Source organism: Amphiprion ocellaris, chromosome 3 (genome assembly GCF_022539595.1).
Source record: "Amphiprion ocellaris isolate individual 3 ecotype Okinawa chromosome 3, ASM2253959v1, whole genome shotgun sequence".
NCBI lineage: Eukaryota > Metazoa > Chordata > Actinopteri > Pomacentridae > Amphiprion > Amphiprion ocellaris.
In genome coordinates this window covers 23196347-23213653 of record NC_072768.1, presented here as the reverse complement: position 1 = coordinate 23213653, position 17307 = coordinate 23196347, and the positions used below count along the sequence as shown (strand labels likewise).

The window sequence follows — 17307 nt, the reverse complement described above, 5'->3', positions numbered from 1 at the left end:
ACCCACAAGGCTTCATAACAGGACATTGCATTGTAATGACGTTAACAGTGTTACTCACTTATCCCGTCGGGGTTTTAATATTGTGGCTGATTGGTGTTTATTGTTTGAAGGAAACATCTCTTCATTGCTTTTGATTTTGTGTATCTGAAGGTAACTTGACTTCCTTGCCTGTAGGTGTGCTTCTTTGTGGCTCTCTACTACAATGTCATCATCAGCTGGAGTCTCTTCTACTTCTCCCAGTCCTTCCAGCAGCCTCTGCCATGGCATGAGTGTCCACTTGTCAAGAACAAGACCACTACATGTAAGATCCAACCGCTGGTCAGGAATGACCACTTTCAGCAGCCAATTTAATGGCAGTTAAACCTACAAGCTTTTATGGTGTATGTCCCGTAAACCACTGGGGATCTTAAGAAGGAGGTAAATCACAGCTATGGTTTTGTCCACAGATGTGGTGCCAGAGTGTGAGAAGAGCTCGGCTACCACCTACTACTGGTACCGCCAGGCTCTGGACATCTCTGACAGCATCTCTGAGGGTGGAGGACTCAACTGGAAGATGACGGTGTGCCTGCTGGCTGCCTGGGCCATGGTTTGCCTCGCCATGATCAAGGGCATCCAGTCTTCTGGGAAGGTAGGCAGAATTTCCTTTTGTCTCAATTTGCAATAGTTAAATTAATAAGGCAAGATATTTTAACAAGTAGGAGAATAAGGTAGAAGAGGAGATGGTTTGTCAGAGCAAGAGAACAGAAGAAAACTGCCCACTACAGTTGCCCTGCAATGCTGGCAGTTTGGCCTAGATAACTACTCAGATATACACCCTGGAAAATAAGCACTAGCGACCGAAAAAAAAAGGCCTTTTCTTGCCAAGTGTTTTGGAAAATCTTCTCACACATAATTAGCTCACTTTAGCCGGGTCTAAAGACACTGCTAAGTGACCACTACAATGTGACTTGACAAATTTTTCTAATGATACAGTCTCAGATATGATTCTGATAGCTCATGTGATCTTGTGTGGGATTTTATAGCTCGGCTTACTTTAGCTTAGTGTAACAAAGCTGACAGTAGCGTGACTAACATCCGGAAGGATTAGCCCACTGGCTAAAGGTTGTCATTTGCTTGCGAACTCACTCTGCTCCTCCTCTCTTTTTACAGGTTATCATTATCACTCCATACTTTCTCATATCATATGACAAGCATTAGCTGCTGTGCTTTGGAGGTCAGAGTCAAGCCTGTGCTAATTGGAAAAGTGACCGTACGTTATAATCTTCCCAGAATAAGCTTTGATGTGGGAGTTGTTTAATTTTGACATTATGTTAGGCATGAACTGGGTTACAACAAAGCGTGGGGTCAAAATTAATACAGTAGATTTCACATTTTTTTGTCTGCATTAGAGTAAGATCTTGCAAAAATTTATAAGCTGACTCATAAGATTGAATGAACTGAACTCAGTGAGTGCCCTGCAGTTCATTCAGACCTTTTGATCTCCTTGCTCATTGTTTTGGTTTTACGGCACATTTATTGTGTGGTTCAATTTCAGTTGCATTTCTCACTTTTTGTAGACAACAAAAAAAATTTGACAAACGCCAAAGCACCAAATGGTAAATACACGAAGTTAGCAACTAGCTAGTAAGTCGTTTACTGACGTAACATTAGCAATAGCAGCTTTGTAAGGCAGTACAACATGGTAGGTGTGAATCTGTTGGCTTAGTTTGATGCTTTCCTGTCCCCTACAAGGTGCCACCTTTTTCAAATGTTAATGGAAGTTTCATATATTTAAAACACTCACAATATTGCTCAAAATCTATACCATGCTTGTAATACGCCTGGTTTTAGCCCTGTCCCAAGAGGGTGTCAGTGTATGTAGCTTTGCTTTGCCCTATATTGCTCATCTTGTAGCATCTGTGGTTTAACCTTTCGGAAGCAGTTTCAGGGCGTTTTCTACTCCTGTCACATTTCTGTCCACTGTGGGCTCGTTTTTGCCCTGCAATGTAAAGTCACCTCTATAGAAACAGTGCAACCAAGGCTAGAAGTAGAGAGGACTCAGACACTGTCACGTGCAATATAACACATTTATAAAGCTATAAATTGGAAAGAAAGAAAAAACAAAATTATACATTTTTTGATTATTTAATTTACCAAAAAAAGTGAAATCCACACCTCCAGCAGTTTTCCTAATGCCCACATGTTCTACCAGACCTGGAAAAACTTTCGTTTTTAATTTGCTTCATTAGTTGTCTCCTCACTGCTCTGTGTAAACACTGCCTGCAGTTCAACCCAGTGAAGCCGAAAAGTCCCTGAGTCTTGTCGCAGCTAAGTAAATAATGGATTCATGCTTACAACAAGGAGCGCAGAATACAAGACATTTAGAATAAAGTCATTTTGATGAAATATCACAATTTTAGTTTAGATATCATTAAGTTTCCTGACTGAAGGGATCTTCACTGTTGGAAAGTTCACAATTCACTCAGTATTTGGCTCTAACAAAAGCTGTGATTTTGATGTTTTGTTGAGGCAACATGCTTTTCAAACCTGCAGATGGGTTTTGCGGTTCAGATAGTTAAAATTTGTGTTCTCGTGTGGACAGAAATATGTTGTGAAACGATTGTCGTGAGGACAGAATTAGCTTTTTAGATTTTTTTTAAAGGGAGGAGGGAAAGTAGTCCCCTAGAAATGAATCTATATTAGTATGGACACAGCATAAGACTACAGTTTACTTAACTTAAGCTTGAAAAGTCAACAATTTAGGTAAAACTGTTGAGTTTCAGCTTTGCAGTAAGCAACAGAATAGTGTGCACAGCCCTACCATTAGATTGCTCCTACACTTTCCTGAGACGGTGTGAGAGTCGTGGCCATCACCAGCTAAACGGATTTTCCCGCCTTTGATCCACACATTGTCCTTAGCTCAAGTCTTATCCTAACAGCTGTCTACTGTTTACTCGACTACGCATCCACCACAGCGGCCACAGACAAAACAAGATGGATACCTTCTACAACAGAGATGCTTTAATCTCGGCCTCTGCCTCAGTGATTTGCAGTGCTGCTCTGTTTTCGGCTGTCTGCCACACCCTGCTGCCTGGCAAGAAATGTCACTGGTCACCACGATCAGTGGCACTCTCCTTCAGCGTGCCAAGTGGTTAATAAGGTGTTTCTGTCCTCCCACTGTCTTCAGAAAGACAGTGAAATGCTGAAATAAAGTTAGAAATATATTTTTTGACCCATCATTTTTGTAAACTAACCAGAAACCACCCAAACTGCCAGCTAATTGTACAGTTTGAGCCAGATGGTCGTCTTTGGACTACCTGGTGTGTCTGGATGGCCCCTTTAGAGTTGGCCACAGTAGTGCTGGGCATTAACTTTCCCTGGAAGGGGCCGGCTCCAAATGTCTTTGAAGTTTAATCGGCGCTGTGTGATATAAAAGAATATTAATGCCCTCTCCACCCGTGCTCACACAAAAGCCCTTTCCAAGGAATATCCCTACCGCGATCTGCATTTCTGTCCCATGTGTGTGGGTGGGCGTGAAAAGGGATCAGGCCATTTGGTTGCCATGGTTATACACGCTCTTTTGGCTTGGCTTGATTGTCAAGAGTGTGGCAAAAAAGGGGGGGGCAGGAGGGGCATTTTTGGTTTATGACGTGATGCAGACTTGATTTTGGTAAAATAATGATGAAATTCATTGCAATCTTTGCTACTTTTGTTTTATTATGTTCTTGTGCAGAATCACACATTATTTAATCTTTTATACACTAAGACTGCTCACAAATTGTGTATGAAAATCATGCATGCCTGTCTGTTGTCAGAGGAAACATTAACTCCTGTTTCAGTTTCTGAAGATAATAGTGATGTTCCTAGAACATAGCCTTTGCAAGAAGCCCTGTGTTTCTGCCGTCATGCATAATCTTTCACAGTAAAAGTCCTTTCTTGATGGAACATAAGACTGAGGTTACAACGCGGTAGACATGCAGCCTCTTTGGCTTTGTACTTTGTGCCAAGGCTGTAACTCTGTTCCTAAACAAGAGCACAGTGCTGCAAAGGAATACAAGTAAAAAGCTATGCGAAGAAATGGATTCCAGTGATATTTAACTTTATGTTTAGGGATCATTGCATGAAATATGTTCAACTTAATGTATAACTATAATTTCTAAATTTAAGCTCGATTTGGTGTTTGGTTCTTTGACAATATAGTATTTCAAAGTGATGAAGTATCATTTCACAGTTAACGTAACCAATTGTGTCTCTGCACTGTCTTCACATTTGTAATATTTCCTTGATAATGAAACAGGAATAACTCTGTGGTGACGACAGATCAGTTACAGGATCCCTGTATTATTTCTTATGGGGGTCTAGTAGAACAAACCTTTCAAATATATGAATGAATCCTGCTTCAGGTCTCCTTCAGAGCTACATGTGGACCACCAAGCAGTAACTGTAATGTCTCTGAGTCAGCAGTGTGCTTATGACTCAACCCTAAACCATCTCCCAGCATCTGCACCCACACCCCACAGTCAGCCCTGTAAACCCACGTGTTGCAGTGCAGCGGCTGACTCAGGCCTTCAATCCCGCTCTTAGACTTTAAGTGCCAACTCGTCTTTACAGAGAGGGCCTCCATTTAATGACGTGTAGGGCTGGGGAAGAAAAAAAGACAAGAGGCCCACCCTCTGATTAGGGCGATAAAAGCACAGCCCTCACACAGTCCCAGCAGCTACCAGTTCTGGTCTGGGACTTTAAACTTTGTCATAATTGAAATTAAAATGTGTCCTGGACACATCTCACTGCTGCAAATGATATATCTGTTTAAGTTTCTCTTTACTGCACGTGCAGAAGATAAGCAGTGAGATCACACTACATTTATTTTTACACTTTCCAAAGATGCACACACTCTGACACCTGTCAAGCTGGACAATAACTGAACTGTGGTTGTTTTTTTTTATTTGCTTGTAGGTGATGTACTTCAGCTCCCTGTTCCCATATGTTGTGCTGATTTGCTTCCTGGTTCGGGCTCTGCTTCTGAAGGGCTCCGTGGATGGGATCCGACACATGTTCACACCCAAGGTAAAGCATGTTTGAGGGCAGCGCTTCTCTAAACTGTTTGGAAATGGATTCAGAGCAACAATGCTCAAGAATCCAACAAGGAAACACAAGTTTTTTGATTAATGACGGAAGGGGTTTTACACCATTACATTTGTGCAATGGCTTTCATTGCAAGTTGCTTTTAATCAAAAAAACAATATTCTCATTAACAACATACATAAAATGGCTATTTTTATCAGCTATGATAACACATATGAATTAATTCATAATAGTAATAATGTTCTAATTTTAAATGTAGATTTGTAACAAAATCAGACTGAACAAGGTTGTTTTGCACAATAAGTACTTTTCCTTTTTGTACTTTGCATTTTTCTGTTAATATGTCTGTACTTGTAAAGCAAACGATCTGACTTGTTTTTCCACCTCCGTAGAGATCAGCATATGTTAGAAATGCAGAAATACTACGATTTCCTCTCCTGTTTATTCCCTGTTGAAATCACTGTTAAATTAAACTGTGTCTGAACTGAAAAGGCTAAATCTGAGCTGTAATAGGCTGACTGCTCAGCAGCAACTGGCCAATGGCACCTTAGGTCGCAGAATCATGTCGCCATGGAAACAGGAGTTGCTGAGTCTTTATGTAAGCAGTCTAGTGAGGACACTTGTGCACAGCAGAGTGTGTCTGGCTTGTGTGTCTGCTCTGTCTCGTCGGCTGACAACTTCAAAAGGAAACGTTCTGCCACCACCGTCCGTGTACCTGCGGACTTCAAAGTCCCGCTGTGTGTGCGTCATGCTTTGTCCTCAGAACAGTTTGAGACTTTTATAATAAAAGATGCCCACATGGAAACTGTCAAGATGCCAGTTGTCATTTGACAAGATGGTGCACCGAGAGACTGCAAAATCCATCAAAAATACATGTTAATATGTTAATTCTGAGAATACATAATACAATCATTTTGAAATTAGATTTAATTGGTCCAAAAATTGAATCTTTTAACCTTTTAGCTTTAAGTCTCAGCCAGGGGTAGAGTACAGAAAACACACAGACTGGAACACAGTAAAATAACCATCCATCCATCCATCCATCCATCCATCCCACTGCATTCACACTGACGGACAATTTGGAATCACCAATTAACTTCAGCAAGTTTTTGGACTGTGGGAGGAAGCCGGACTACCCAGGGAAAACCCATGCATGCACAGGGAGAACATGCAGCCTCCATGCAAAAAGATCCCAGGCCCAGGCTGGGATGCAAACCAGGGGTCTTCTAGCTGCAAGGCAACAGTGCTACCCACCAAGCCACTATGCAGCCCACAGTAAAATATATGAAGTCAAATCTGTAAAACATATGCTAGAACAGCTACACCAGTGCAAATGAAACTGCCACGCTACATATTTATACGGCAAAAATTCACAGTTGTTTATGATTGACAAAATATCATCATCCTTGTTTTGTTCTAAAGCCTAAAAATATTCTATTTAAAACAACAGAAAAAAGAAAGTACAAAAGATAAAAAATTCCCTCAATGTTGACTTGAGGGTAAGAAGTTTTTCTCTTTGGTCATATGTTACAGCCATGAAACCACTGTAAAATAAAACGCAACGTATAGCTAGCTATGGGAGCTAAAGCAAACCTGTCTGTGTTGTGTTCTCAGCTGGAGATCATGTTGGAGGCCAAGGTGTGGCGAGAGGCGGCCACGCAGGTCTTCTTCGCTCTGGGTCTCGGCTTTGGTGGCGTCATTGCCTTCTCTAGCTACAACAAGCGCGACAACAACTGCCACTTTGACGCCGTTTTGGTGTCTTTTATCAATTTCTTCACCTCCGTGCTGGCCACCCTGGTGGTGTTTGCTGTGCTTGGCTTCAAAGCCAACATCATGAACAGCAAGTGTGTCGCACTGTGAGTACAAGCTTTTTTTCATGTGTAGCTGCTTGTAGACTGTCAGCAGTAAAGAACTGATGTAGAATGTGCCTCACAGTCAAATGGTCATTGTGGCTTTCTGAAAAGCTAAGTAAATCTGTAGTTTAGCGCTGCAGTTATCAATAGATTTTCAGAAAATAAACTCTTGGATGTTTTGAGGGTTTTTCACTGTTTTCCGATGAAAAAATCTGAACATTTGATAGTAAAATGATCAGATTTGGTTCAGTTATATGGTTTTGACAGTATTTTACCTGTGTGTCTCTGAGCATGTTTTTTCAAAGGGAGTTTTGAAGATGATATTTAAATCAGTGACCAAACCTGAGAGCATTTAATAACTTCTTTGCCTTTTCTTCAGGAACACCAACAAGATTGTGGAATTGTTGGGGAATGGCATTGAACAAAACCTTATTCCTCACCACATCAACCTCACTCAGGTCAGTCAGGTCACTGCTGAGGACTACCATCAGATGATAGAGGTCATCAAAAGAGTGAAGGAGGACGATTTCCAGAAACTGGGACTAGAATCCTGCAGCATTGAGAATGAGCTTGATAAGGTACGAGCAAAAATAAATGTAGCCCTCTCACTGATTTATGCTTTAGTTTGAAAGAAAACCTTTGCATGGGAGGGGAATGAATGTGAACTGCAAAATTACTTTTGGATTCTTAAACTCTTAAAAGTGTTGGGTCTTCCTTATATGTGCAAAACAAGGGAATTCGAAGTGTCAACTCCATAGGTCTCTAAAATGAGGGCAGTAAGGTCCATGACTCACCTTGTAAGTCCCGGCTGCTGTCTTTTAATCTCGTTCTTCTTCTCTCCACCCAACAGGCAGTCCAGGGCACAGGCTTGGCCTTCATCGCCTTCACAGAGGCAATGACCCATTTTCCAGCCTCGCCCTTCTGGTCTGTCATGTTCTTCCTCATGCTGGTTAACCTCGGCCTCGGCAGCATGTTTGGCACCATCGAGGGCATCCTCACTCCGCTGATCGACACTTTCAAAGTCCGCAAGGAGTTTCTTACAGGTTAGAAAGACCACAGAGCAATGTGCTGCTACTTTAACTTCTGCTCAGATCTTTTAAACCATCATTTGAAAGGATTCTTTGGAAAACTTTGTGCCCTTGACTTCTGTAAAGGGACTGTGAGAAGCACGAAACAAATGCTGTGGGTGTGGGATATATGGAGGCAGTAATAAGAAATCTTGCAATAGTGGGTGGATGAGGATTGCAAAAATTCCCACGCAGGCATCTTTTGTGTGTAATGTTGATGTTAGTTTGGCTTAATCCCTGGATTTCTGTGGACTCTGAAGCAACTCCTAAAGGGCATAGATTGTTCAACTATTCCAATGATGGGTGGTTTTCCTCTTAATGTTGTGCTTATTTATTTAAAAATTAACCAAAAAATAACACTCCAGCAGCACTACCATGATAGATGAATACCAGCATGTATCTTTTAGAAGAAGGAGAAGCATTTGTAAAATAACACACATTCTTTCAAATGTTATGCAGTGAGGATTTTTCTACTTATAAAAATGTCTGCTACGTGATGCCATAAATATCATCAAACTGAAACTACTCAGTAAACCACCCTCCTTATACAGAGGCATAGAAATACAGAAATAAATAAGGGGTTCTCTCCAAAATTGAGCTACTTCCTTCGAGAGTGGAGTAGATGGAAATGAATATTTAGGGAAATGATTACAGAAAAACTCCACCAGCAGAAACAACATACCAGCTTTGATTAATGATACTTGTGTGTAAGTGGCTGCTCCACACCACAGTGAACAGATGTGGGCCATCCAGCTGGTCGTTTGGCTCAGATAGTTTAAATGGGTCCCGTTCTACTTAAACGTACTCCATTTATGCTCAGTTTGTCTCCACTCCTCACGATAGTTGGGTTATGATGGCAGTAATTCACCATAAAATTACTCCGCAGCTGCTTTTTTCACGTTGTTGTTCACGTTTCAAACAAGCAAGCATGTGAACTCACTGACTGTCTGCCTGTCTCCTGCAGTGGGATGCTGTGTGTTGGCCTTCTCCATCGGTCTCCTGTTTGTTCAACGCTCAGGGAACTACTTTGTGACCATGTTTGACGACTACTCGGCTACTTTGCCTCTGCTCATTGTGGTCATACTGGAGAACGTGGCAATCGCTTGGTTCTACGGGATCGATAAGTAAGCACACCAGATCATCCTCAGTATATTTGCTCCTGTTTTTACTCATCACTTAAGACACATGAAATATTAAAAACCCTAGTTACTCCGCTAAAGGAAAGCGGCAGAGTTAAGTGACGATCGGCGTTGGTTTGTCTGTCTGTCTGTCTGTCAGCAACATTACTCAAAAATGGACTGGATTTGGATGAAATTTTGAGGGAAGGTTAGAAATGACACAAGGAGCACCTCATTAGATTTTGCAGTGATCCGGCTTATAGTCTGGATCCATGGATTTGTTAAAAATTTCTGTATCATTGCGAGATAGCGGCGCGGCATCACTGTAACTATGACAAGTGAATCACATGATTGCGATTCTACTACAAATCCACCGTTGTGGGCTTATCGGGACATATTCGTCGGAAATAATACATGGAACAATTGATTAAATTGTGGGGGTGTTCCTGAGTCCCATCAATGCCCGCCGCCCGCTACATATTTAGGTCACGCAATTCGGTATCTGTACATAACGTACACATGCATAATACACGCCTGTGCTCAGCGCAAGGTCATTTTGTTTGTGGGAACATCTATATATTATACCTTGCCACGATTTCTGATCATCAATAACTAATAAACAAAAGCTGCATTTCTAAAAGAAAATGCTGCATTTCTGACAGTGCCATATGGGGGAATGAACAGCCTTGGCGGAGTACTGTGCTCTTTGAGTGCTTTTCTTGTCATTAAGAGCCTAACACTTTAATGTCTATTTAAGTCCTGAAACTTGGATTTCTCTAGTTTAGACGAGATGTAACCTCAAAGACCATCTTTGAAAGATTACAAACTGCATTTCTTTGTTACATAACCTATGGCGACAACATTGTCTATTATTGGAAGCAGAGCACCTTTTTTGAATGAAACTATTAAAATGAATCCACAAAGGCAAAAGTCATCAGGTTTATGTAGCAGAAACTACTGTGAATTCTTCGCCACAAACATCTGATCTGGCCTCCTGCTGTGTCGCTCTGTTTTCACTCTCTCAGATTCTTTGAAGACCTGAAGGACATGCTGGGCTTTACGCCGTACCGTTTCTACTATTACATGTGGAAGTACATCACGCCCATCCTGCTGCTGGTCCTCCTGTGCTCCAGCTTAATCCAGCTGACTATGACGCCGCCCAGCTACAGTGCCTGGATTCAGGAAGAGGTGAGTTAACGTCTCCGGCTCGGCTCTCTTGAGACTGGGGATCAATGGGGGTGGAAGTTCTCCTACTCGGTAAACCTGGAACGAGTTAAAAGCAAATGAAAGGGTTCAAAGAAAATGAGGCGGTAGCTAAAAGTGACGGGAAAAAAGCCCATGTTTTTGCTGATAAACACATGTTTAGGCGTCGAGGACAATCAACAGGATGTGTGGTCTACCATGAGACACTCAAGAACCTGTATGATTATTTTAAAACCTTCATGAAGTGGAGCAAAGGGAAAAACTAGACACAGTGTCTCCACATGTCACCAAAGCGGTTAAGTAGGATCACCTCCAGATGAGCTAAGCTTCACTTTAAAGTGGATTCACCTTTACTGAGCAAACAGAAGAGCTGCTCATCATTTCTCCTGAGGTTCATTCAACACCTGAAACGTAGAGGGAACAGCAGGGCTGCAAACAACATCTTATTAACATTATTCACTTTCTTAAAGTTATTTTTTGGACCTGTTATTAGAGGCAGACAGGAAAGTAGGGAGAAAACCTGCAGGAAAGGGCCGTGAGCTGGAATCGAACCCAGGCCACTGTGTCAGGGACTATAGCCTCTGTTTATGGGTCATCTCAGCCAGCTGAGCTATCTGGGCGTCAATGTTATTAGCTTTCTTAATGACAATTAAAAAAATCTATATTTTACTTACTATTGTACCTACTGCTTTGCTTACTGAAATCCAGGTTACTTAATGTCTTTAACATTTGTCTTTTACCAGTTTTTAACAGTCTTTTTAACAAATTTAAAACATAATAGAGCATTACCATGACCTGGATGACTGAGAGTCTACACATATATAGTTAATACAAGATTGTAGTGACTGCATTAACAGTTGATTCCCTCAGTCAGAAGCGCTTATTAGTCATATCTTGATTGCAGTGTTTGTGATTTGCTGATTTCCTTGTTTGAAATTACAATTTTGATTTTAAACTCTAACTGTTCAACTCGAATCTGATATAAACAGAGAACCAGCAACGACTATCGGTATCAGCACTTTTTATAGCATAGTGTTTTATGGCTGAGTTGGGCCATCGCTTTTCAGAAAATGGTGCCTAAATCCTAAAAACACAAATACACTTACAGAATCAAACATTAACCTTCAAGGGAAAGAGCTGGGGCACTACTGACGTAGCAAATGCTAAATATTGAATAAATGTGGCTGTTGTTTAGGCCGTCCTCTTTTCACTAAGATGATCATAAGATGTCATAATGTGGGCAACTGAACCCGTCTGCCAGCTATCACATGCTTACAGTCTTCTTGCCATCTTTCTGCCCTCCAGGCCATAGAGAAGACCTTGCGCTTCCCTCTGTGGGGTATCGTGTTCTGCATCTCCCTGGTGGTGATGGCCATCATGCCTGTGCCCGTGGTCTTTGGCCTGCGCTACTTCAACATCATCGACGAGAACACCAGCGGCCTCTCCACCGTGTCCTACAAGAAGGGTCGCATCATCAAGGAGACCGTGCGGCAGGGGGAGGACGACGACACCAGCCTGATCCAAGGCAAGTCACCCAGTGAGGCGCCCTCGCCGATGCCTGGCAACAGCATCTACCGCAAGCAGAGCGGCAGCGGAGGCACTGAGGCGGACACCGCACCCAACGGCCGCTACGGTATTGGTTACTTGATGGCCGACATGCCAGATATGCCCGAGTCGGACTTATAGACTGACAGTATAGTAAGCCCTGCCCGGCCACACCGGCTGGCCACCTCTCCCCTCCACTCCTCTGCGTGCGTTTAGTCGGCCATATCATCATGTATATTTCACCTGTACTGTATATTCTCTGTAGATATTGTAGCTGCTCTCCTATTTGTTGTCTCTGAACCTTATATGACTGTCTATCTTCAAAAAAAAAAAAAGGTTTGGGAATAAACACCACCCTTGTCTAATCCTTCACCCATTTGCTTAGCTGCATCCCAAACCCATCTCGATCTCCCTCCAGCCTTTGCTCCCTCCTCTTTGGAGATCCTGCAGGAGAGAACAGGTGTAAGCAATAAGGTGGAGGCTCCACCAGGCCTACTTGAACAAGAATCTGCAAAGAGGAGTTTGCAAAGGAGCAGGTCAAGGAGTCTAGAGGTCGTCTTGGGACTGTGCCTGTGTCTGTGAGCAGTGTAAATCAAGCCAGCTTCGAGTCCTGCTGTGTAAAATGGTTGTGTACATTATGACCCTTAACTGCTGGCCAACAAGTACTGAGAATAGTAGCAGTGTAGCCGCTCTGGATGGCGTAAAGATGCAAGGTCAAACATATTTTTCTTGGTGAAAGTTCAGGTCAGTTTATTTCAAACAGCAAGAGGATGGCCTTTGGAAACCACTCCCATGATTGTCTGAGACAAAAGTGTGCCTAAGTAATTTATATTTGTTTATAGAATACATGATGGATGTTGTATATTTAAAGTATTCTGTAAATATAATATAAATATTATAAATATATTTATCTTGATAGTTTGGATATCAGAGCAGTGTTTTTAAGGTTCAGAAGTACTTCAAATCCTTAACCCTCGTGTCTTTGTTTTTTACTAATGTGCTGTCAATGTTGATGAGGACTGAGTCCTCCTTGTAAATAATTTTTCCATGAAATGGCTTCAAATGCAATGTCTTTTCCCTGATTAAAGATCAAATATGGTCCATACACTGAAACTGTTGGTTTTTTTTTTTCTTGTCTGTGTTTTGTCTTAATAAACAACAAATCTTGTCACTTTAGAATTATTCCCAGTGATCAGGATTTCTCTGACAGACACTACTGTTCAAAAGTTTGGGGTCACCCAGGCAATCTCATGTTTTCCATGAAAACTCACACTTTTATTCATGTGCTAACATAATTGCACAAGGGTTTTCTAATCATCAATGAGCCTTTCAACACCATTAGCTAACACAATGTAGCATTAGAACACAGGAGTGATGGTTGCTGGAAATGTTCCTCTGTACCCCTATGGAGATATTCCATTAAAAATTTCCAGCTAGAATAGTCATTTATCACATTAACAATGTCTAGACTGTATTTCTGATTCATTTAATGCCATCTTTATTAAAAAAATTGCTTTTCTTTCAAAAAATAAGGACATTTCTAAGTGACCCCAAACTTTTGAACGGTAGTGTATATTTAAAACTGCGTGTAAATGAAAGAATAACAAATACACAATATTCATCTGCAAATGCACAACAAACAAAAAATGCACCGTGGAAAACAACTGTAAACCAAATCACTTAAAATTTACTTGTTTTTTCTTATAAAAAATACACTTCTTCCACCCCTGTTGCATCTTGTGAAAAATGCACAACATAAACAGAGAGCCATCACCGTACATAAAATACTATTTACTGACTTGTTCTGTGTGACACAATCACACAAAGTGACTTCAAGCAACATGACATCAAAAGTGTGTACAAAGCAGGCAGCACTAAAACAAGTCCCCTGTTCTGTTTACTGATGTGAAGTGATTGAGCTCACTGGTAAACACACACACATGAACATCAACATTAAAATAAATAATTAAATGTACACTTTTAGAGGCTTTTTTTCCTTTGGCTTTCTTCCTAGTTGCTGTTTTTTTCTATCATATTACAGGTAAACAAAACCTGCAATCGTCAGGAGCAGGAGGTCTTCTTGAACATCTGCACTGCTCTCAGCCCTGATAACAAGACAAATGAAACCATCTGTGTCCCTTTTAGAAAAATGTCTCTTCAAAGATTGTCTTTTAATGGGAAAACATGGCATACTAGAAGTGTGCATCACCAAAACAAGAAAATTCTCTTGAATCCGATTCTTTTGATTGATTCATTGCAATGTGCTCTCCGCTTTAGTTCTTTGTCTTCAGGGTCAGTGTAGTGAGTGTATAGCTGTCAGAAATGGAGGTAAAACATCCCCTTCAGTGTGTACTGCCGACACAATGATGCACTGGAGTGGTAATCCCTTTTTGACAAATGTTCTATAAAAAAAAAAAAAACAGCAATAATCAAAATGATCAAAAAATTATAGGATGATTAGATTACATTATGACTTCAGTAAAAACAGATAGCAACATTGAACTGAGTGCACTTTGTTTGGAAATTGCAGTGTTTTTGCTGGGCGCTGCATTGTCTGAGCAGCTGCCACAGCTGTGAATGAAAGACAAGCAGAAGGAGGCATGAGAGAATTGAACACAGAAATGGGTTGAAGAGTAAAAGTGAAATGACAGTTAAGACGGAACTAAGTCTCCAGAGAACAGTTGTGTCCCTTGGTGTGTATTAGCTGAAGTATATGTTCATATATATGTAATATATATATGTAAACATTGACACAAACTGCAGAAACACTGAAGTGGGCTGGAGGGCTTGAAGGGTTTTCCAGTACTAGCTAAAGTCAGTGTATGTAGCTGCAGCATAGAACATGACAAAAGATGGAATCTTTGCACTTGATGCTGCTGCTGCTAATACAACTACTACTACTACTACTACTTCTGCAGCTGCTTCTATTACTACTACTACTACTACTACTACTACTACTACTACTACGACTACTACTACTACTACTACTTCTGCAGCTGCTTCTATTACTACTACTACTACTACTACTACTACTACTACTACGACTACTACTACTACTACTACTACTACTTCTGCAGCTCCTTCTACTACTACTACTACTACTACTACTACGACTACTACTTCTGCAGCTCCTTCTACTACTACTACTACTACTACTACTACTACTACTACGACTACTACTACTACTACTACTACTACTTCTGCAGCTCCTTCTACTACTACTACTTCTGCAGCTGCTTCTACTGCTACTACTACTTCTGCAGCTCCTTCTACTACTACTACTACTACTACTACTACTACTACTACTACTTCTGCAGCTCCTTCTACTACTACTACTACTACTACTACTACTACTTCTGCAGCTGCTTCTACTACTACTACTACTACTACTACTACTACTACTACTACTACTTCTGCAGCTCCTTCTACTACTACTACTTCTGCAGCTGCTTCTATTACTACTACTACTACTACTACTATTTCTGCAGCTCCTTCTACTACTACTGCAGCTGCTCCTACTACTACTTTTGCTTTTACTACTACTGCTGTTGCTTCTCCTACTACTACCACTACTATTTCTGCAGCTGCTTCTACTACTACTACTATTACTACTAATACTACTGATGGTCAATGAACATCAACAACTAATAAACAAATGCTTCATTTCCAAACAAAATGCAGCATTTCTGACAATGCCATATGGGAGAATGAACAGCCTTGGCGGAGTACTGCGCGCTCTTTTCTTGTGTTTCAAAACAATGTTATTAAACTGCGTTTACACAGAGACCTGAGGAACCCATGTCACAGTTTCCCCATTAGAGCTTCCACTGGTCGCAGCAGTTGACAAATAAAATTTGGCAAAGAAAATGAAGTGGAAAAAGAAAAATGAAAAATAAAACATACCCTGAATAAAATATAAATTAAAAAGAGAGAAGCCTCCAATGCTGCTTTGTAGAGAACAAAATATCAGAACAGATAACAAACTGGGTCGCTTAGGAACTGAGGGGAATTAATGTAATCTTATTGCTTTACTTAAAACCTGACATAAATGGTGAAACATATTCAGTCCAGGATTGTTTTCAGACTTGTCTGGTTTAAGTCAAGTCACTTTAACATTTCTCCATTCCAAGCAGGAATTAGTGTTTTTGTTAAGTAATAGTACTGTTACTCTGCTACAGAACATCAGACCTGTGTGGGTGTCTGTGAAGATACTCAGTCACCAAGGTCATGTTATATCTAAGTGCTAAAACTGAGGCAACCAGACTCATGACAGCAACTTAAGAAGTTTGGTTGCCTTTGTTTTAGCACTTTATATATGTGTGTGGGTGGGATCGGACCAGGTTTGATTGACAGTTTCCAAACAACCTACCATCTGCCATCACATTTGGATTCACACTAATATATCACCAAGTCCTGATTTGTGCAGACGAGTTGTGATGCATTTCCAGTCGAACTTTTGCTGACTTTGAACAGCTGAGCAGAGCACAGAGAGAATAAAGGCTGAAGACAAATTCACCCATCAGTCTATATAAATCTTAATTTGAGGAAAAAGGAATTGAAGGTTGTCATTATATAAAATAAGATTAAAAAATAAAATGCAGCACAGCACTACTACTTTTAACATTAGGGTTAGATTGTCTGCAGGGTTAGATTGGATGCAGTTTTACTAAATTCAAAAAAATTAAGGCAAATGACTAACAGATATCAACTGAATAGCAGGTTGTGAGGAAAATACGACAAACTTATACAAACCTGTGGGCTCAGTCGTGATGGAGCTGCTCTCTCATTTTGGCTGCGATCTGCTCTCTCTTCTCGCAGTGCTTTGTCAGGTCTTTGACCTCCATCGGCAGCATGCTGTTCCACACCATCAGCACAGACTCCTCATCTGAGAGCCCAGACAAACACACACTTTGGACTAATGCAGAGCAAGTCGCACAGCAAGACGACTGTTTTCGCAGAGTGTGGGACAAACAATGAACGATCAGACTCACCATCTTGATTCTTGTCTTGAGGGAATCTTCGGCCCAAAACCAGCACCACATTCTTCCAGTTTAGCGTTTCTGTAAAGGAAATAAAGATTTACAATGTATTTATTGAGTTGATGGAGAAAAGCTAGTAAAAGTTCAGCATTGTAACACAAACTGATACAAGACAAGGAGAGCAAACTGTGAGCAGCATGCTGGGTCATTGCTGCACACAAACGCCCCGAGAAACCATGAATACAAAACAAAAGAAATACCCAGCTGTTTAAAAAGCTTTTCTTTACTTTTCTTTGTTTTCTTTATTTTTTTGTTTTATCAGTTCTCACACACACTATGTGTTTGCACTGGTGCAAACTCTAAGCTCCAAAGCATCTCTAGATGACTAGAAGAAAAGCACAAGATGCAGCTAGGAACTGTTTTGTATTTCAGATTCTTAAGGCAAAAAGTTCTTGAATGATAAGTTAACCTTCAATCT

General features: G+C 40.9%; 2 protein-coding genes across 4 annotated transcripts in view; one reads left to right on the top strand and one right to left on the bottom strand.

Annotated features, from left to right (window-relative positions):
• slc6a15 (solute carrier family 6 member 15) overlaps window positions 1-12957 on the top strand; it is a 32231-nt gene extending 19274 nt beyond the window's left edge. Inside the window, exons 4-12 of the mRNA XM_023291173.3 lie at window positions 175-301; window positions 447-628; window positions 4936-5046; window positions 6679-6920; window positions 7297-7495; window positions 7768-7960; window positions 8949-9108; window positions 10128-10290; window positions 11611-12957. Of these exons, the coding sequence (XP_023146941.1) occupies window positions 175-301; window positions 447-628; window positions 4936-5046; window positions 6679-6920; window positions 7297-7495; window positions 7768-7960; window positions 8949-9108; window positions 10128-10290; window positions 11611-11991 (1758 nt within the window). The 3' untranslated portion in view covers window positions 11992-12957. The remainder of the gene's footprint in view (window positions 1-174; window positions 302-446; window positions 629-4935; window positions 5047-6678; window positions 6921-7296; window positions 7496-7767; window positions 7961-8948; window positions 9109-10127; window positions 10291-11610) is intronic.
• The window catches only part of lrrk2 (leucine-rich repeat kinase 2), a 45435-nt gene continuing 38285 nt past the window's right edge, over window positions 10158-17307 (bottom strand). For 2 of the 3 annotated variants that reach the window (XM_023291171.3, XM_023291172.3), the window contains exons 50-52: window positions 16842-16910; window positions 16603-16735; window positions 13516-14252 (exon numbers count right to left, since the gene is read on the bottom strand). In XM_023291171.3, coding sequence (XP_023146939.2) covers window positions 16611-16735; window positions 16842-16910 — 194 coding nt within the window. In that variant the 3' untranslated portion in view covers window positions 13516-14252; window positions 16603-16610. Of the gene's footprint in view, window positions 10366-13515; window positions 14253-16602; window positions 16736-16841; window positions 16911-17307 lie in introns of those variants that run through there. The other variant, XM_023291168.3, reaches the window with a different exon arrangement.